General features: G+C 38.4%; 2 protein-coding genes across 2 annotated transcripts; one reads left to right on the forward strand and one right to left on the reverse strand.

Annotated features, from left to right (window-relative positions):
* Window positions 1-830: 830 nt before the first annotated feature.
* Window positions 831-11,295, reverse strand: phf10 (PHD finger protein 10). The gene is made up of 12 exons (XM_061068195.1): window positions 11,136-11,295; window positions 10,076-10,185; window positions 9,710-9,840; window positions 9,370-9,453; window positions 8,685-8,809; window positions 8,404-8,553; window positions 8,173-8,282; window positions 7,873-8,017; window positions 7,399-7,542; window positions 3,220-3,328; window positions 2,615-2,803; window positions 831-1,977 (listed from the first exon to the last, which is right to left on the reverse strand). Exons 1-12 carry the CDS (start codon window positions 11,205-11,207, stop codon window positions 1,880-1,882), a joined length of 1,467 nt encoding a protein of 488 aa, XP_060924178.1. The 5' UTR covers window positions 11,208-11,295; the 3' UTR covers window positions 831-1,879.
* A 291-nt stretch (window positions 11,296-11,586) lies between these two features.
* On the forward strand, window positions 11,587-19,922 carry rab4a (RAB4a, member RAS oncogene family). The gene is made up of 8 exons (XM_061068054.1): window positions 11,587-11,694; window positions 13,381-13,461; window positions 14,024-14,138; window positions 15,120-15,182; window positions 15,316-15,470; window positions 15,718-15,813; window positions 16,283-16,428; window positions 17,496-19,922. The coding sequence occupies exons 1-7, from the start codon at window positions 11,679-11,681 to the stop codon at window positions 16,396-16,398; spliced, it is 642 nt and encodes a 213-aa protein (XP_060924037.1). The 5' UTR covers window positions 11,587-11,678; the 3' UTR covers window positions 16,399-16,428; window positions 17,496-19,922.
* The last annotated feature ends 2,302 nt before the right edge of the window (window positions 19,923-22,224 follow it).

Here is a 22,224-nt window from a genome sequence, read left to right on the forward strand (position 1 = left end):
TGAGATGGGGAGTATGGATCAGAGAGAGGAAAAGCTGGGGGAGTAATACTATGCTATACTGTAACGAGAAAGAGACGTGACCTTTGCAAGACATAAAGTTTCCTTTGATCTAGGAAGACTGACACTGCAGGAGTGGAGTTGTTCGTTTGCGGCTCAGCATCAGAGGATTCATGGTCCATGTATGTCCGCGTTACAGAACATCGTGTTTTAATGGCGTGTTTTCCATTTGCACCTACAGACTTTTTTGTTTGTCTGGTCATGATACACCTGTATATTGATTTTTGTGAAGACCGGTCAATGTGAACAAGTTCCAGGGGTCTCGGGGGGCACCATTGAGCCATTTTGCGACGCCCATTGAAAATTCTTTCAGAATACGTAAATTTTCACCACTTTCTAACTTTCTGCAAATTTTGGTAGGAATTTGAGCATGGTAAAGCCCTCAAAAAGCCAATTATTTCAATAGGGCCTCACCTGACCTTTGATCAGTGCTCGGGCCCTTACAATAATAATCCTTACAATTTCAATAGGGCTTCACCTGTCAGGTCAGTGCTCGGGCCCTAAATATATGATGCAATATCAACATCATTATGATAGTAGTAATAAACCAATATGATAATACTGTTGCTATCACCATTAAAAAAAATAATGTTTTTTTGTCATGTATTTATTATTATTATATACCATACATTATAATAATAACTATTACATTCATTAACATACATCGCTAGAGTGGTGAAGTGTTAGCAAGACCAGGTAACCAAAAATATTAGACAGACTAGCAAACCCATTAAATGACAACAATTCGACTTAATAACTCACAGATTAATAACTATTTTTTAAAGTTGCTTTTATTGAAAAAAACCCACTCCTGAATTCAGTGACTATGACAATATTAGCAACAAATATTCCTCAAACAACCTGCTCATTGCAAGATAACACAAAAAAGATAATATTTTAAGGTGATTGCAAAACCATCAGTTGAATGATTGTAATTGCTAGATGCCAGTTAATCGTGACTGTGTTATCACAATGAGTGGTTACATTATCAACAGTGAAGGGTTGAGATATTTTGTTCTGATAAACAAAACTCACACATAAATACCTGAAAACAGCTGCAGCCATCATGAGGTCACACAGCCAGTGTCCGTTACATTTCATCACAACAACTCACAAGCACCATGTCATAATATCTAAGACAAGACTGTGTTTAAATAGAACGGCTCTTTACTGGCCTGCCTCATTAAATTCAAGTTTATGAGACACAAAATGTATTGATCAGCAATCTCTTGATAACCATGACCGTTTCAGTAGTACAGAATCAAAATCACCATTTGCTCAACTGAAACAATTGCCCATGAGTTTGTTTCTGCAGGAATGTTAAGAAACTACAGGATTCCTTGGTTTAATGGACACATTGATGCCGTTAATGGTTAGGAGTCAACATGATGTAGTGCAGCACATCTGGATGATAACTGAGGTTAAGTCAGTCTCTAACATTTCAGAGCAGAGCTGCTATGCTAAATTCATGCTATTTTAATGCCTAATCTGGGTTTTAGAGCTATAATCACAAACATTTCACTTTGTCTTAAAGATGGGAAATAAGAATTCAAATCTATCTTCATGCCCCTTTTTAAAGAACCTCTCAGTTTAGAGTAACAGCAGGTGAGGATCTTATGTGAGATTGTTGCTATTTGACAGGAGGGCGAAAATTTTGTTAATTTCTGAATCATAATCAGTTTTTTTTAATAATTCTCCAAGCTTTTGAGATTAGTGATGAGGATTCAGGCTTTTAAAATGTTCCGGCCCCTGTAAATGACTGAAATAATGACAGTTCATTTGTGTGGAATTTGGTCAAGGTTTTTGTGGTTCAAGATGATGATCATTTTTGAGCTGACTTTGACTTCTTAGGCGTTTTGGCTCCTCCCTTCTTCTTGGGTGTGGTAATAGATTTGCTGCAGACTTCACAAACCCAAAGCCCTGAGGACACAGAGAGACTGAATCAATAACCATGAAAAAAAATGAGAAATACAAAAACAAGTAACTAAATTAATCATGCGAGTACAAGTCTGTTTTCGTCTCTCTGTCCCTGTGCTGCTTTCAGACACACGCTTAACTTCAACATTCTCCTAAAATTATCCAGAGGGGGTGTGTGTGACAACACAAAGGTCTCAGTCATTTGCTCTGGACACTCTCTGGAGTTTATCCTGCCAGCCTGAGTAAAATGTCCATGTGAGAATAAAGCAGGATATTATCCGGAGAATTCACAGGTAGTGGGTGGGTGTGTTGAGGACGTTTCTTAAACATGTAATTTCCATTGCAAAATGTATAAGTTATATCCTGCCTCCAGCACGCTCTGCCCAGCTGCCACCTCTCATCCGAGTGCGGTGGTCATTCTGATGTAAACACGTTTGACTCTGTTGCCTGGACAATTCGGTCTAGACATTTTACAGAGTTTATGCCTGGAATTGGCTTTGATGTCTTTGTTACCAAGTGGGAATTCAACCAAGACTGTTCAGTAATACAAGTCATATAAGGAGTTGTGTATCTAGTTTGCCCGCCAAGCCTCCCCTGCACACCCCATGTACTAGTATGTACTGCATGTGCTTCCACTCACCGTTGGGAATGGAGTCCATGCCCACGCAGAACGTGTGGTAACCTCGATCACATTTGTCACAGAACATCATCTCGTCCTCGTGGTGTGGCTGCTGGCACACGGTGCAGGTCTTACACTCCATACACTGCCAACGGTACGTCTGGATCTCACTCACCAGCCCCGTGCTCATGTCCAGGCAGGACGGGTGGCCTAAAGTTTATGGACACAGAGAAACGTGCACAGAAACAAACATGCATGCACAGAGCCCGGAGACAGGCACATAACCAAGAACATACATAGATACACAACACATGCAGACACACAGGGAAACAAACAAAAAGACAGAAAAGAACAGGCATGTGAACAGGTCCACCCATCCACACATCCACACATCTACACTCATAAATACACCACCTTGTTGCTTGAGCTCAAAGAGCTCAAAATCAATTATTATTAATTAGCCGAAATTTCACAGAATTTACACAAAAAAGTATACACCACCTGTGATTCTAAACATGAATGGCCTAAAATATGAACACAGTTAATTCATTCTAATGATGTTTAACACATTTGACAGAATTACCAAAAAAATAACAGTGTCCTTTAAATGAAGTGTATGAACTTACCACTGTTATCACATTGGGAGCAGTGAATGAGAGCCTCTGGTTTGCCTCTCCTGTTGGCCTCTTTACCCTTCTGGCAAATGCCACATATAGCATTGGGAATGACCTTAGGCTGCAAGGGCAAGATAATGCTATAAAAACCAATCATACATGTGTTTCCTGTAGTCATGGACAATGATGAAGTTCAACAAATGGTAAATATCTGGAAAAATAAAACAGTAGGACCACTTTATAATGGCTTTATCTTGATTTATACACTCTATACACAAACTGAATCAAAGCTGCCTCCCAACTAAGATTGGTGACACTGAATCTACAGATTAAAATAGATCTCAGACCTTCTTGCAATCTTGTTGTATCTAAAATCTAAGGAGGATTTATTTTAACTGTGGTCAAGTGGTGTCATGGAGAATCCTGCAGTGTCCTTTTTTTCAAGAAAAACATGATCACATAAAAATGCTCTAATGCTAATTAACTCACATCTATATGTTGTAAACTTGAATCAATTTGTTGTCGAACACAAGCACCACTTCTGCCTCCTCTATGAGTTTGCCAACTTTATTTCCCTTCTTTACCTGCACTGTACAAATATGGACATTGATAGAGTCGCTCTTAATAAAACAAACAGTTTGAGGAGTTGACAGAGGACAGGAATGCAAGAACCAGAGTAGAAATGTTAGGAGGCTATGGGATACTTAAACTTTCCAACTCTTCATAATTCACCTGTGTGACACCCTAATTTAATGTCTTTATAGAAAGCCACAGAAATCTTAGTTCACAGGCTAAAAATATGAATAGACAATTGCACAACAACTGCACAACAGTAAAGACTGAGGAGGAAGAATTTATATTTTAAGTCAGCAAAATGTGTGTATTCTGTGTTCCTTAGTTTATTCAAACTTGAAGAGCATGAAAAACATCAAAATAAGAATGTGTCATTATTATTATTATTAGGAGACAAAATCTGAACTCATCAAACAAAATATACTTTTTTTTTCATGTTATTCAAGGGTAAATCATGTGTTGTAGCCTGCATCCGTTCTAGTTACTTCTAACATCTCAAAGCTGGTGAGACATCCATCATTAAAATCCCTCCTGATCACAAACAAACAAACAGCCAAGAGAACAAAACTACAGGACAGTTATGATGGAATACAAGAAACAAAGTGAATAACTAAACAGAGAAAAGACAGCAGCAGGAAAAGGAAGTAAGAAAAAGGAAAAGTTGGACAGAGACCCCTGAACTGCTCATGTGGCATTTGATACATATCCATTGTATTTATTTATATGTATTCTCCAGCACTAATTCTCCCTAAAAGCAAAATTGTTCATAGATTTGGCCTGGCTGTGTTACTGAAATCTATACATTTGTAACTATTTGTTTGTGGGCAAATTAAATATTTACATTACTAGTAGTGACAGGTCAACATTTAGTCTGCTTTACGCCTGTCAAACAGTCTTTACAGTCAATCTTTAGTGGAAACATCCAAATGAGCAATTCATGAGGTTGAATCCAGCTACTTTAAATAAGTTTTATTCTACATTAAAGGGATAGTTCACCGAAAAATTTCAATTCACTCATATCTACTCACCACTATGCAGATGGAGGGGTGGGTGAAGTGTCTGAGTCTACAAAACACTTTTGGAGTATCAGAGGTAAACAGTGTTGCAGCCAAATCCAATACAACTGAAGTAACATAATAAAACAACAGAAAACAACATACTGCTTGTGTGGTATCAGAGGACATCAGTGGACATTAAGGCTGAAAACATTGTGTAAATGAAGCTGTCTCAAGTCAAATATGAATGTCGGGGCTTCCGGACACTTGGATGACACCACAAGAGCAGTATAGAAGCATGTTATGTTTTTTTTCTGTTGTTTTATCACATTTGAAAAATGAATTACCAGCAGTTCAATTGGATTGGATTTGGCTCCAACGCTTGTTCCCCTTGAAACTCCAAATGTGTTTTGTGGACTCAAACACAGCATCCACTCCTCCATCTGCATAGTGGTGAGTAGATAATGAGTGAATTTTAATTTTTCAGTGAACTGTCTCTGTAACTAAATTTGGACAAGAAAGACATACTGCATATAGGCACATAAAGAAAAAAGGTTAACCACGATGTACAGTATTAAACAGCGAGGCAGTTAAAGTAGAAACTCTAGGGGCGGATCATACACTGATCTCAGCCACAGCTGGATCCAATGCAAATTAATGTCTCTGCTGTCAAGTGATTTCTAAAAAGTAATTAATACGTTAACGTGTTAGCTCTGCTATACAACTTCTACAGGCCTGTTTGGACTGAACGCAGAGTATCACCTGAAACTGAACTCTGCTCAGCCTCATGACTTGTGTATGTAATCATGGTCCTTAAATCTGACCAACAAAATGTAAAAAATAATTTCTGAGCTCCTTCTGAGGATCAAACCAGCAACACAAATTCCTGTAGGAATAATGCAGTCAATAGCACAAACACTGACAGTCAGTATAATCTGCTGCAGTAGTAATTTAATTAATTTCATATTACTCAACGAAACTGTGTCACAGTAAAGAAAATTTGTAATCTATCTATGGATACGCTACAGACAGGCCACAGTCGCAGCTTAATATCAACTCAAATCATTGACATGTTGTGGTAATGGTGCAACATCGACTTATCATATATGTAACATGCAACATGTACGGCATTAGAGAAAAACACTGCTGAAGAGGCAATCAGTCAATCTAATTTGTTCATTTTAAGTAATTATTTTTATTCATGAACTGTTTGTGAAACACCACACTACTAAAAAGCCTTGTAGAGTTTTTCACCAATGAACCAGTGCAAATACTGATGATGGAACCAGACCAGAGCGAATTAACGTTAATCAGCATCAATGACCGCAGGTTTTTCTGTCATATAAAGGGTTTGTTGAGACATAGAAGTCAATGAAATCTACAGCTGAAGGGGGCCAGGAACATTCCAACTCTACTAGCATTTGTTTACTTCTAATTTAATAATTAACAAACCACACAGCTGAGCCAAACTCATCTGGACACTCAAATCACACTTTTTTATGAATTATTATTAATAATAAAATATCTCTAGTGACAAACCAGTAAATTCTATGTGTTGGTAATTTTTCTTCTCCAAGATTGAGGATTGTAAAATAAACAAAAAACAAAGTGCATAGCACAATGGGCTGTTGGAAGTCAGTGGTAGACTCATATATAATACTGTTTGCCCATCTATAGTGCCTCAAATTTCAAGAAAAAAAAGAAAAGAATTCAAGACATTCATTTCAAATGACTACCAAAGATATGTCATGACTGGATGTTAAATACTAATGTGGGGCTTGTCCAGTAGACTCCAGACATATAGCATGCAGACTACTTGTAGCTCAGCTCAGCAACAGTGTGAACACAGTCAGTAAGTCCTCCTCTCTCCAGGACAGTTAACACCCATGTCAAACAGTTGTCTGATGCTTATTAAAAGATTAACAGTACAACATATGGTGTATAAACAAAGTATATAATTATACCAATACACACTTTTAACATTAAGGTTAGGTGCATTCTACACTCTAGATATAAATGTCAAAACTCTCTAGTGTTAGTTAACATCAACTACTTTAAAAGCAACCACAAAACGTATGTGGTTTATATTTTCTATGTCAGAGTAACAAAAAGACTTTTCAAAAATGAAAAAGAAAATCTAGCAGCCAAAACATCCACTTACTTGTCTTGGAAGTATCTTTTTTGACAAGTGAGGACAGACAAGAGGTATATTGAAGACAATTAAAAAGGAAAAACTTTTAAAGTTCAAATTTGTCTTCGCTGAAAAACCCAAAAAAGTGAAAGTGCAGTGAAGAAGAAACAACTGTTCCTTTAAAATGTTCTTATTGCTCACAGTCTGGTACGAAGAGAAAAAAAACACCAAGTGGCAATCATAAAAACAAAAACTGAAGACAGGACCCAGGTGTGTGTCTGTATATGTGTTTGTGTGTGTCGTGTGAACCAGGTTGTCTCAGCTGAAAAGCTGACAAACTGTTGAAGTCGCAGAAAGAAAGTGAAGAAAGCTAGGGAGGGGTGGCGGGATGGATGGAGTAAGGGAGTGGTGGTAGTAGTAGAAAGAGGAGGAGGGGGTAGAAAAGTGCTGCTGCTGTTGTTGGAGAAGAGTTCAGGTGGTTTTGTCCTCTACCTTGTACCCTGGGGTGGCTTTGTGGGAGGCTGAGTGGCGCAGGCTGCCGTCTTTGCCTGGGGTGGATGTCCTGTCTTTGGCCTTGGCCTTGTGTCCGCCTCCCTCCTGGCTCTCCACGTCTGATGTGTTGCCTGAAGAACTGTCCTGTACGGGAGCAGAAGAGGGGGAGAATGGGTTTAAGAGTCATGTGCACAACCATATGATGATGTTTCAATGTAGAAAAGGAGTCAGATAGAATGAAACTCAGTAGGGCACATTCTTCCACCAAGGCCCAACAGTCCTTTTATGAAATCTGATTCGGATCCAAAATTGGGTTCATCCCTGAACCATATCCTTCCAACAAGTTTTTGCATAATCCTGCTAACTAACTAACAAACACATAGGAAATCATAAGCTCCTTGGTGGAGGTAACTTTAGTTGAGGTAAATGACAGATGAATGATCCAACACCCAGTTCCAGTAGCTAATGTCTCACAGATGAGTTCTTCTTTTTGTCATCTTTTCCATCCTCTGCGTCGTCCGAGTCGGGCTCTGAGTCCAGTGCTGGGAGGTCTGGATCCAGTGGAGGTTCAAACAGAGCTGTGTTCAGCGGCAGATATCGCAGCTCATTGGGAGAATACCTGTAATACAAAGCACAATGATGAATCAGGGAATATGTTTCAGCAAAGCAATAGCAGCCTATTTCACTTAGGAAAGATGGCCGTTCGTTTTGAGATGGTTGAATAAAAAAGTGGCCCACTGTAGGCAAAAGCATTCATTTAAGTGTGTAGTGGACCTTTTGTAGTAGTCTTGGAACTGTCCTGGTATAAGAGCCACAGGGTAAGGCCCCGTCCTGGTCAGCTCTGGAGCCAGTACCTTGAACCTTCCTTGAGGCACCTGGATGATCTGAGTAAAGACACATTACACACAATGAATCTCTCATGTATAAACAACCATTTCTGCATCGTTGGCTCTTTGACCAACACCTGCAAAACCACAAATCATCCATATCCTCAGTGGGACTTACATGTGTCTGTAGGTCAAAGTAAGCTCTCCTCTCTTCCATACGCTCCCTGTTGAAGTTACTGTTGAACTCTGCAGCTTTTTTCGCTGCCTTCTTTATGTACTCAGGAACCTTACTGGCCTCCACCTTCTGAGGATTCTGCTGCTGCATTTGCTATAAAAAGACGACAGATGGATACTTAAAGTTTGTGTTTTCTTTTTTACTATGCTTTAATGAAAAGTAGGCTACCATATTAATCTTTTGCCCTTCGGTCTACAGGATATTTCAGTTGTTTGTGTACTTACAGAGTACTCTTTAGCTATTCTTTGTCTCTCTCTCTCCTGTAGTATGACTGAATACTCTCCGTGTTTCGCTGGATACTCCTTTATCATTAGATCTATCACCTCGTCACTCCGCAGAGCTGTCAGACCTGCAAAAAACAAAAATGCAGTTTTTGTGTACATCTACATAATTTTTTTCCAGATTCATATAAGGTCTCTGTGAACTTTGACCACTGAAACGTAATCACTTTATCTTTGAAATCGAATAAATTCCATCCAGCACTCTTAAGATATCACATCAAGAGGCCAAAAACATGTTATTTGAGGCCACACCATGACAATGACCTTAAAAATCAAATCAATGAGTCGAAGTGAATTGTACTAGATGTGTTGAAATTCCCTACAGGCAGTCCTAAAACATGACAGTCACCTGGACGCGAGGTCACTAAGACCTTTTGATCTTGGACCACCAAAATGAAATCAGTTCATCCTTTTGACGAAATTTGAAGAATAGGACAAACGGACAATCAACCCGAAAACATAATGCCTCTGGCCACTGGCTGTCACTGGTGCAGAGGAATAAAAACACACACAAACATGCTCAAACTACTACTGAGAGTGGAACACGTGGACAAGGTTCCTCACATAATGCTAGTATTTTGCTAGCAGCTAGTTCCCTTTCGCCACAGTTCGGAAGTTTGATTCCTACCCAGAGTACACTGTGTTTCAGTGATGACATTCTGTTCACGCAGGTAAAGCTTCTCTTTGTGGGACAAGTCTCTCCTCTCCATATCTGCACAGGGATAAAAGCACAGTGTCATTACAACAGTATGACAGTAGACAAAACATGACCACAGACTGGCTTCTCTATTAATAATAAAACTAGTCTTCCCGTTCACAGTGCCTAAACTAATACATATTACAACATTTGTCCTGCGATTTTACACTGATATCATAATCTATAGAAATCAAATAAACTTGATAGTTTGGGATCAGCAAAAAAATCAAAATATTGATACTATTTTAGATTTCTTATTGACAATTCTTACCAGGATACTTTCTCTTGAATGAGGTGATTCCCAGATACTCGCTGACCTGCTCCTGCAGCATGTAATACTCTCCCATGTCATCTGACGGCCATTTGTACTCTGTCAGATTCTCTGCTGGGAAATATGTCGGTCTGGAAGGAGAGGTTAGCGAAAAACATCTTATTTACCAATAAACCAGGTACAAGCTTTTTTTATTCATAAATATATATATATATTCACCTTCATCCATGCATTTATACAGCACTTCTATATATAGCACTTCTCAATCAATCATCCACTAATAAACTGATGTGGTCAGCCAGAGGAAATTTGTGGTTTCAATGCCCTCCAATGTGATGTTTCTTGCCAAGATCCAAGCAAACCTACCCGAGGTCTTGGCTGGAGGTGTCGCAGCTTCTGGAGCTGTCCCCTGAACCCATCCTCCGTCTTTTGGGAGGTTGGCTTCCATCATTAGACTCTTCTTCTGTTATCTCCCCCTGCAGATGAAAAGAAAAACAAGATATTAACTTTAAAAATTATATTAAACTGATAAATTATATGAGAATGTGATGTTAACGGCATGTTGACATATGCTTATATGACATTACTTCTTGGGGAAAATAAGTGGCTTAGTGCAGTTTTAAAACATCCTCATGCTCCTGGTGTACAATAAAGTGGGGGTAGAAGAATCAGGAATCACAGGTTGAAGCTTCACTGACATATATATTTGAGGACTTTCTGACATCTCAGTTTTGTGTATTTAACCAGAAGGGTTCTGGATCAGGACACATTGAACATTTCTAGAATGCACATCTGTACTATCAAAGTCATCTTCCGCTGAAGAGACAGCGGAAAACATATTTATCACTCATCTATTCTTGATTCATGTGGTCAAATTGACCCTGAAGGATTTAATTTTGGAACTTCAGGTCTAGGCTGTAAACTGGCCTCTTTTAGCATAAAATCTGACTAAATTTCAATATTATTATGCAGGAGGTGATTATTTTTTCACTAATTCTGCATCAATTAAAAATCCTTTTGCTGATAGGACAGTGTGGTGGGAAGTAACTTTCCTATTCAGCATCTGTGATTGATTGAAAATCATGAACTACACTTTTGTGTCAAGCCAAAACAAGTATGAGTTTATGTTGCACGGTTGTTATAGTAGTGACTGACAGGAGGACACAGTGAAGTGCTACTCGTAAAACCTGCTGCTATTCCAGACATGAACGTTTCAAACACGAGTTTCTGATTATAAAACAATAGAACAAGATAAACCATCCCAGTAAACAGTGTCCCTTCACTCCTGCTGAAAACAAAGACGAGAGGCGAACAGTGCTAACGTCTGTCAATCATGGCCGCTGTTGGCCAGTTAGCTGTTAGCCAGTTAGCACGCATAGCCCCGGGAACGCAGCTGGTTCGTGTGTTTCCGGAGAATAAACGTCACCTTTATGGAATGTGCTCCGGGAGTGGCGGGGTTGCTTTCGCAGGGCGGCCTGACGGGAAGCACAGCAGCCATGTTTAGTTAGATACAGGCTGCTAACAAGCTAGCTCTACAGCCGTTTCTTCCTTCACTTCTTCTTGTGAAGATCAGTGGCTGGTAGCAAACGTTTGGCAACACACACGCCATCTTGTGGACTGGAGTGTTGGTTGGGAATAGCTGATATGTGTTTATTCTAAATATATATCGTTCTTTGGTTATTTCAATATTATCTTAAAAAAATTATAGTCTGAAATAATTAACAAAATTCCTGCAACTTAAAGTTTCTAAAGACCTAAGCTCGTTCAACAGCGGCCGTTTTGAGACATCACAATGTTCGGGCTTTTATTTTGAAAACGGCAAAGCAGCTACGGTAAGTCGGACGGGCAAAATCAGCTGGAATCCGCGGAAACCAACAGCAGAATATTTTCATTTACTTAGCTAACGAACCATCTGTCAACTCCTATTCCTCCATTTCTTCTATTTCACCGTCAGACCGACATCGGGGCGATGTCGGAGTCTTACGGTAAGAGGTCCTCTTCCTCCGGGAAAACCACCGTTAGCATCCCAGTCACAGATGGGAAGGAGGCAGGTGTGTCGAGGGGGGTTTTCTCAGCGTCAACAGAGATCAGGCTAATGGAGCTGCTGGTGGAGGCTCATGGCCTTTAAATGTCGTGTCAGTGCGATAAAATGGACTCAGAAGATTCAGTGGCTGGTTAGAGTAATGACGACTTTATAAGATTATGAATCCCTGCGGTGGTTAACGGGACGAGCAGGGAACTGGCACCAGGGAAGATGGAGCTGCTGCGAATGTGTGAATGAGCTGCGCATCCTGTAAACTACATATAATCACAGTGTAAACTACATATCATCAGTGTGAACTACATGTTATCATCCTGTAAACTACATATTACCAGAGTGTAAACTACATATTATCACAGTGTAAACTACATATCATCAGTGTGAACTACATGTTATCATCCTGTAAACTACATATTACCAGAGTGTAAACTACATATTATCACAGTGTAAACTACGTATCATCAGTGTGAACTACATGTTATCATCCTGTAAACTAAATATTACCAGAGTGTAAACTACATATTATCACAGTGTAAACTACATATTACCAGAGTGTAAACTACATATTTCCAGAGAGTGAACTAAATATAATCAGAGTGTGAACAACATGTTATCATCCTGTAAACTATGTATTATCACAGTGTAAACTACATATAATCAGAGTGTAAACTCCATATAATCAGAGTGTAAACTACATATTACCAGAGTGTAAACTACATATTTCCAGAGTGTGAACTAAATATAATCAGAGTGCGAACTACATATTTTATCAGTGTAAACTCCATATTATCACAGTGTCAACTACATATTATCAGAGTGTAAACTAAATATATTCAGATTGTAAACTACATATTTCCAGAGAGTGAACTAAATATAATCAGAGTTCGAACTACATGTTATCATCCTGTAAACTATGTATTATCACAGTGTAAACTACATATAATCAGAGTGTAAACTACATATATTCAGAGTGTAAACTACATATATTCAGAGTGTAAACTACATATTTCCAGAGTATGAACTAAATATAATCAGAGTGCGAACTACATATTTTATCAGTGTAAAAACTACATATTATCACAGTGTCAACTACATATTATCACAGTGTTAACTATATATTACCAGAGTGTAAACTACATATAATCAGAGTGTAAACTACATATTTCCAGAGAGTGAACTAAATATAATCAGAGTGTGAACTACATGTTTTCATCCTGTAAACTATGTATTATCACAGTGTAAACTACATATAATCAGAGTGTAAACTACATATTACCAGAGTGTAAACTACATATTTCCAGAGTGTGAACTAAATATTTTATCACTGTAAACTACATGTTATCAGCGTGTCAACTGCATATTATCAAAGTGTAAACTACATATCATCAGAGTAAAAACTACATATTATCAGAGTGTAAACTACATATGATCACAGTGTAAACTACATATGATCAGAGTATAACTACATATCATCTGAGTGTAAACTACATATAATCACACTGTTTAAACATGCTACTGTCACAATTAACTTAATATCAATACAGTTAATGATGACTGCTGTGATTTTATACACCTTATATGTTTTTATTTGGTCTTTTTATCTATTGTGGTTTCTGTGCTCCCTCCTTAGATTTCCTGTTTAAGTTCCTGGTGATTGGAAATGCTGGAACAGGCAAATCCTGTCTGCTGCACCAGTTCATCGAGAAGCGGTGTAAGTTACAACGACTCAACACGTTACTCATTATTCAGTTTCTCTGACTTCTAATATAAGTGTTGTCTTATAGAACTTGCTTGTCAATATGGATTATTAGTGAAGCATTCTCAAAATCCTGAAATTAACTACAGCCTAATAATGATATTCGGGAGTTACAATTTATAATAAACTTTATCATAAATGACTTACTAAAAAGGACACATTTTCACTTGAATTAAAATAGTAAACACATATGTTTATTATGTAAAATGTTAACATAAATGCATATCTTTACTGCATTGTTTTTATTTAATAAAAACGTTTTCATACCAGCAAACATAAATGATATGTTGGAAACAGGTCATACCCCTGAATTGAAAACCAATAAATCGGTCAGGCTCCAGACATGACATAGAACATGTAGAACTTAAACAAGTAAAACACAGATGTTATAAGTCCATCATTATATTTATTGTAATGTTCAATGCTTACTTTATTGAAATAGTATACAATCACAGAACTATCTTTTGCAGTGATATTTGAATAAAGACATGATTCCCCATTTTGTTTTGTTTTCCAGTTAAAGATGAATCCAACCACACAATCGGAGTGGAGTTTGGCTCAAAGATCATCAGCGTGGTCAATAAAACGGTCAAACTGCAGATTTGGGATACTGCAGGACAAGAAAGGTTCAGGTAGGAGAAATGTCAAATATATGTCCAGCTGGAAAATGTAATCCTTTATCTTCACATCACCTGGGAGAAAAAGTGGAGTGAAACTTAAAGTGCATAGATTGTTTTCACAGGGCACATGGTTGTTATGGAAGTTTTCTGGAAGCTGGTGAAAGGAGAACTCAGGCAGCAGCTGATGTCTTATACAGAAGATTTTAATGTAGACTTGATGCATCAAGGAGACCAGAAGGTGCAACAACATACAAACGCTAACACTGTAACATGAGCAAGTGTCAGCCTCCAGTCTGAAGATGTCTCCCACAGCCTCCCCATATATCTCCCTCTACTTGCGTCACCCATTCCAACAGCACATCCATGAAATGCTAGAATGCTGTCACGCTCTATGTTACATGTAGGTGTTCGCATCCTATTGGATAGTTAAGCCTAAAGTATGCGTAACTTAATCACATTGTGTCCTTGTGTGTTGCCACTGGTGAAATATGCAAAAGAGTTCAAGTTGGGGCCTCTCTGTCTGGGTTATCTGAGTTAGATATGAAAGTCCCTGAGCGTCGACACTACAATATACTGCTGGTTGGTCCTTTATCCATAACCTGACCTTTGGTACTGCTTAGAGAGAGAATGGTGTATCTGTGGAATTAGCCAGGCACTCTTCTCTTAATGGTGTACAGATATATTGTAATATACACTATGTATACAGAATATATAGTTGGATATACAGCGATGTGTGAGGATGGTCAAAAATTCCTCAACAGTTGTGACTTATCAGATGTGTAACTAATTTCATTAATTTGCTGTATTGTTTTGCAGTAGTTGCTGAAACAGTTTCATAAGTTCCTTTGTGCTTCCAATAAGGCAATGATAGAATAGATTTGGGAAACACTTAATCCAAATTGAGATGAAATTAAGTCATCACATATTATCTGTCTTGACTGTGCCTATTGACCTTTGTGTGTGTGTGTGTGTGTGTGTGTGTGTGTGTGTCAGGTCTGTAACCAGGAGTTACTACAGAGGAGCAGCAGGAGCCCTGTTGGTGTATGATATCACCAGGTAAAACAATGATCCACACATGGTTTCAGATCACCTCAGTATCTGGTCCCTTGTTATTTCGTATTAGTCTCTTCAGATTTCCTTTCTCAATTTTAACCTGTGCGTCTTCTTCCTGTCTCTGTCCCCACTGAAGTCGAGAGACGTACAATGCTCTGACCACATGGCTGAGCGATGCCAGGATGCTGGCCAGTCAGAACATTGTAATCATCCTGTGTGGAAACAAGAAAGACCTGGATGCTGACAGAGAGGTCACGTTCCTGGAGGCGTCGCGTTTTGCTCAGGAGAACGGTAGGACCAACCGTTTGTGATCAAATGGTTCAGTTTGAGTGTTTTTTACCAGGGGAAAATTCAGGGATCTCATTGAAAAAGAATCAGGCACATTGAATTAACTGTTATCTTTGAGTGTGTGTGATTCAGTCTGATTGAATTTAAGGGCTGTTGGCCTAGTTAGAAAACCCTTTTTCTTGTGGTCAAAATAAAATGGCTGTATTGCTAAGATGACAAATGACTAAAATACTGTATCCTTTTTTGTCAGAGCTGATGTTCCTGGAGACCAGTGCTCTAACAGGAGAGAACGTTGAAGAGGCTTTTGTCCAGTGCGCTCGGAAAATTCTCAACAAGATTGAGTCAGGTAAGATCTCTGATCCTTGCCTATAACCCCAACCCCTGAATCCTTCCTTATCCTCACAGGATCAACAAGGTGGGTTGATGTATGACTGCAGACACTGTAGCAGTGTTATGATCTTTTTTTAAACAAATGTAACACTCACAGTCCCAAACAATGAGCAGACACTGAGCTGGAACATTTCTCCTGGACAACCTGAAGATAAATAGAAATCTGATCACAGGAGGAGAGTGGAAGAGTGAACGCCAGATCAATTCACAGTTCTATAGTGGGACAAAGGGATGTAGTGGAGGGAAAATGTGGCGCACCTGTATTTTATACTTACACCTACATCGTCCAAGTGTTTCGTTATTATATGCATATACATATATATATTCACCACAACTTGAATGGCAAGCTGTGCACTATTTAAATACAAAATTATTAGGAGCTGGTGATCGTCTGTCTCCTCACTGATTTCATCTCTTAATTCCAGGAGAGCTGGACCCAGAGAGGATGGGCTCAGGAATCCAGTACGGTGACGCCGCGTTACGACAGCTCCGCTCCCCTCGTCGTGCTCAGACGCAGGGCACCCAGGACTGTGGCTGCTAGTGGACCTGCCCTGTAACATACACATACAAGGTGAAGGGGCCAGAGAATCAGAGCTTTCTGTGTATAATAAGATGATGACACGAATTTATGAAACTTGATTCATTGTTCTCAGTGCTGTGCATCCTCTTCACTCAGCCACTCTTTGTCGTCTATACTCCTGGCACTCATCTAGTCGCTCACACATATTCAGGATCTGAATTGAGATTGAGGGTGGAGGGGTTTTAAGAGCATTTTTGGTTTGGACATGAATACATTTAAATGATTTACAAGTGCCTTTGTGATGTTTCACCCGAACCAAGACTAAAACCAAAGGAAAAATACACTTAGACATACAGCGGTGTGATACGAACTACCTTAAATGACATCTTAAAGAAAAATGTATTGATGTGTATTTGGACATTTCAGTTTGACTCATGTCCCATTCACCAAAATATAGGTTTATGACTTATACTGTAGCCAGCCACCAGGTGGCTATCGAGAAGTTTTGACTTCACTTTTCGGGAGCAGTTATGTCGTCCATCTTTTTATGCAGTCGGTGTTTGTACTTTAAATTTAATACGTGTTAGTTGGTTTAGTTAATTTATTGGTCCTGGTCTTTTTGTGTGATTTCTTGACAGTGTAAAAATATAGAATATCACCAGATTTATCCTCGTAGAAAACGAATGACTTCATAAATTATATTGTTTCATCTTCGCTTATTCTCCCCCCAACATTGCTTTTTAAAACTGTGATCTACACATTTTGTATTCATGTAGGTAGAAAAAATAACAGAAACACTAGACTTAGGAATTGATTGCCCGCTCTACCTGCAGATCTCTTCACAAGAGATATTTTTAGGGCACACACAGTAGGTAGGATAGCCACCCACAGATCTTCATTGATGTACAGATCAGGGGGCTGCAGGGGCGGTTCCAAAAGCTCCAGCTTGTGGATTTTGAAGTCAGCTTTGGATCATTGTTCTGTGGTAGACGCCAGCCTGTTTTCAGTTTCACTCTCCTGACTGACTGTAGCACCTTAGCATCTTGAATTATCTGGTATTAAGTTTAACCCTCTCTTCTCTCTCCCTGTGTTATGAATGTGTGCATGTGTGTTTATAGTCTGGTTTAGAGTGGTTCAGACAGGTTTGTGAAGACCAGGTGAAGAACAGCCACGAGGAACCATAAGGTCCCGGGTTCAGGTTGCGGTGCTGGTGATTCCTCTCTGACCTTTGACCTTCGTACGGACCTTTGAGAAACCTTCAGAAACTTCGTTATCATGGCCTGCACCTGCAAGAGATCCACGCCCCTATTAAGACCTCTGAGCATCTCTAAGGTAACCAGAGACCATCACCTCCAACAACCTGCTCCACTATTGGGCCAAACCCCCTCACCCAACCCTCCAATCAGGATGTGAACTACTGACATGTAACCTTTCTCCCTCTCCTAACTGTCTACTGATCCTCCATCCCCTGCTTTCCTCCCAATGGACCACACTGTTGTCTTTTCATTACGTCCCATTCTCTCGAAGTAAAGACAATTTGTGTCCAGCTGCACATATGTAAATTAGTGATTAACTTTCAAGCTGTTGGCACCTCCTGGCTTTAGCTTCACACTCACACACTAAACATATTTCAGAAAACTGTTGAACTGTGGCAACTACTTCCCTCTTCCTCCATGTGCCTGCTCTGATTGCTTGTCAACTTCCTGCTCACCTGTGATCATACATTTTGCACTTCCTGTATGACCATTTCACTTCCCTTCTTCTGTACTTTTTCTCCCACTATAGTTCCCCTCGGCAACTCAGAGGACAAAATACATGTCATCAGTTTACATATCCTCGTGCCCTCCATGCCTACCTTTCTTGCAATTTTGTTTCCTCCCCATGATGCCCTCTGTTACCTCTCTCTGCCTCTCTCTCCTCCTGTCTCCCTGCAGCATCTTACACACTGTGCAGTGTATCTGTAAATAGAGATTGACGCATGTTTTCTCAAACAGAATATCAGAGTATTTCATTATGAAGAGATATTATATGTATATGAAGTTAGATATCATATCCAGTATTGGGTTTATGCACCACTGTATTATTATCATGTAACTCTACTTTACACTGGGAACTTGTGAGCAGTATACATGGACAGTACTGTTTGCAGCATTTATGTTTTTATGTTATTGGGCCAAGTTGATGTGGATTACAATATGGACAAACATGTTTATGTTTTAAAAGTCTGTTTTATCTTTAAGTTCATAGATTTATTAAGAAAAGAGACAGATGCAACCTGAAATGATCTGAGCAATTGTTTTTCTATTTCATTGCATTTAAATCATTTGTACTGTTAAAAAATAAATGTCCACTCTTAATTCTCAATGGCATATTCAGTATTGAACTGTTAAATGACCGTGTGTAACACCAAAGGACTCAAGTTGTAACTAGAAATGTTCTGATACCATTTTTCATTCCCGGTACTGAATCCGCCAGCTGGACTTTGTGAATTGGCCAATACTGACAACAGTTCTGATACCAGCGCATTTAAAAACCAAATTAAATGAATGCAGGCGTATAGCGCTGCAAATAGCAATTGTACACTCCGAGTTAGACGTCTCTGATGTTTTCATGAGAAGTGTCAAAACATTTATAGAATATGGTGGGCCACCAAAGTCTATATAATTAATGGGAAACACTGAATGCATAACAATTCTTTTCTTAAGATAGCTGTTAAAGTGCAGCCTCACTTTATATAAAATAAATGACGTTTTTTAGGTAAAACCACCCCTCAAACTTAAGTCTTGCATATGGTACACGTCACCATTTTACTTGTGGGCCTTTCCAGTGTGGAATACTGCCAACATTTTATATCGCTCTGGCTGCACTAATGGAAATCATATCTTCTTTTCCACTCTATTAAAGTACTTACCAGTTGCAGTAAAGTGTAACTGTTGTTTTGGGGCCGTAAAGAAGTAATAATTTCTGGGAAAAGGAAATTATAATTTTATATGGGTAATATTATTATACTTTATAGACTTGGTTTCAGACTGGTTCATAGATTTTTTTTTCTCACTGATTCTCAACAGTACCGGAGACACTTCCGATCCTGGTGTCGGTATCAGGACATTCCTACTTTTGACTAATGACTGGTCTACTACAATGACACAGTAAATGTTGCCTGTTTACATGGATGCATGAGTGGTTGCTGCTAGCTGTCAGTAAATAGTTACTGAATGGTTTTAGCAGAGGTGTGAATTTACCTGATGTGTGCTTAAATATTATTTGTCTCCAAAGATACTTTGTCTCATATTTTAAACTTAAAAATTGTTTTAACAACACAAAACTCTCAACAAGAAATATGTGTCTTTTTCATAACTGTATCCATGGGTTACATATATTTATGTGTTTCCCCCCCCACCCCCAAAAAAGGCATTTTACTTTTAATTGAGGTTCACTTAAAACAGTAAAAGCATATGTTTGACAGCAGGTTGCTGCCTTATGTTTATGTCATCAAGTCCATTGTCTAAATTCACGTATGTACGTTTTTCTCGTCATTATAAATATCATGGATTTTTAATTTATTGTGTATGATAAAATCATATGTTTTTAAAATAAAAAGACTATAAATAAAGCATTTTCTTTGAAAGGCAGATTTTCCTTGAATTCTTGGACCCAACAAAAAGGAAAAACTTCTGTAAAGACTCTTTTACAATTCTAATGGACTGAATACAGGATGCAGTAGCGGTTGACATTAGTAGATTAACACAAATTAATCATCATGTGTATTTAATGTATGATTTTGTGCAGTGAGCCACATTTGTGAAGATGCTCTCTTACATTATTGATGCTAAACGTTCTTCAAAGAGATTTAATCCAAGGAGTTAAGAATTTAGCAGACTGAGAGAAAATGTATTTATTAAAAGCTTTGCATCACAACATAATTTGACCTCAACAGTTGTCATCTACATAATTTTCTTTATGTACATAAAGTATGTTTAAAACCTAAAACAAGAACAGAAAGGGCATTATGGGGGTAAACAATATTGTAGTTGCCATTCGGTTATATTAGAAATTAGATAAAACCAGACTGTTCACTGGACTTCTGGCGTCTGATATCATCTATTCAATCGATTCTTCTACATGACATCTGATTCGACTCTCTGCAGTAGGACAATCATTTGGTATGACCTATTTATGAATGTATGACAATGTCCTGCTTGAAAGGAATAGTCATGCTTTGTGGATAACCGAGTAAACCCTGAAAAATAAGGCAAGTATCTTCTAACCTGGATTAAAATCCCTCTACAGTATAAACAGAATTTTAACTATAAAGTTTGGTCTAATTAACAAACTAATGAAGCAAACTAGGTATTTACTACCCTATTTCACAGATTGTCAATGTGCACGTCTGAAAACCACACTGGCTCGTATGCAGTTCTTTAAAAGAATATTGCACGAAAATTCACGTCTCATCTATACTATAGCAAAACAAAGAAATTAAATGAATACAAAGCAAAACAGGTTGTGTAATACTGAACTCAGAGCTGCAACAACAAAACAAAAAAATATTACATTTCTTAATGTGAAGCACAGGCCACTAGTACTCTCCTTTCCTTTTCCTCTCATTCTCTCTGTGCAACAGTCCGATCAGAACATCAATAACTATATGTAAATTGAAAAAAAAATGTGTATTTTTGGCACAGAGCAGATTTGATCACGGTTTGTGGGATCTGATTTCTCATCGTCTCAACATTCACGAAAAGATCTGATCTGTTACACAAAGGGTTCAAGTGCTGTTTAGTCTTCTCATGTACATACAAATAACATTTATCTTCATCACTTTCACATTAACATTTGCAGAGATTTAAGACATAACATGAAAACCTAAAGCTCGTTCAGAAAATGTACAAATGTTATTTAAGAAAGGTGACTAATTGTCAAAGTGCTGTTTGGTTTGGTCATGCTTTAGCTAGCATTAGTAACGTGCCCATGTCATTTCTTTTATATTTATAATAGCAGTTCTAATATGAGGTCATTCAGACTTTGGCTTTACATCCAACTTTGTATTGATTCGACTCTGGCTCTGAATCCTATTCACTAACAATTAGAATTAGATCATTTATCTTATCTGTATCTATAATTTAGTTCATTATTCTGTGTTGAAAAGAACCCAAATAAGCTGTAAGAAGGACCAGTATCCACAACACCACACACACTGTTCAGAGCCGTCCCAGTGGCTTTAAAAGTCACAGCTCTTCAGGCCGTGTTAGCACCAGTTTGTTAGATTACACACACAACAACACATGAGAAAGACACACGTGTTGTCAGCAAACTATTTTAAAAGTATTTATCACACAACCCAGTATCAGAGAGGTGTACAATCTATCAAGTGGTTAAAGACCAATCAACTGTTACACAACAGATAAATCTATAGGTCTTCAGCATTAAAGGGGACATATTCTGCCCAGTTTACCACAAGTTGATATGGTTCCTTAGGGTCTAAATGAAATATCTGTAACATATTTTGGTCAAAATACCACAAGGATAATTTAAAACAGCACCCTTTTTGCCCTGTCACACAAGGCCATGTAAGACAAACCATAACAATTCGGGGGAGTTGTTTTTTTCCAGAGTGTTTGGGTCGGTAGACACGCCAGATACCCAAATTAACGTGTAGAAGCACTACAAAAGTGGAATTTTCATAATATGTCCCCTTTAAGTGATGTGAAGACCATAAAACCTTTAAAACAGACATATCTCAGTATGTCAACCAACCTACTGCTCAGCACACACGATGATTGATTAAACCTTCTAGATGAGTGCCGCAAAATATTTTGGAATGCCAACTTTTGTTCTAGTGTGTTT

This window comes from Limanda limanda, chromosome 3, assembly GCF_963576545.1.
Source record: "Limanda limanda chromosome 3, fLimLim1.1, whole genome shotgun sequence".
NCBI lineage: Eukaryota > Metazoa > Chordata > Actinopteri > Pleuronectiformes > Pleuronectidae > Limanda > Limanda limanda.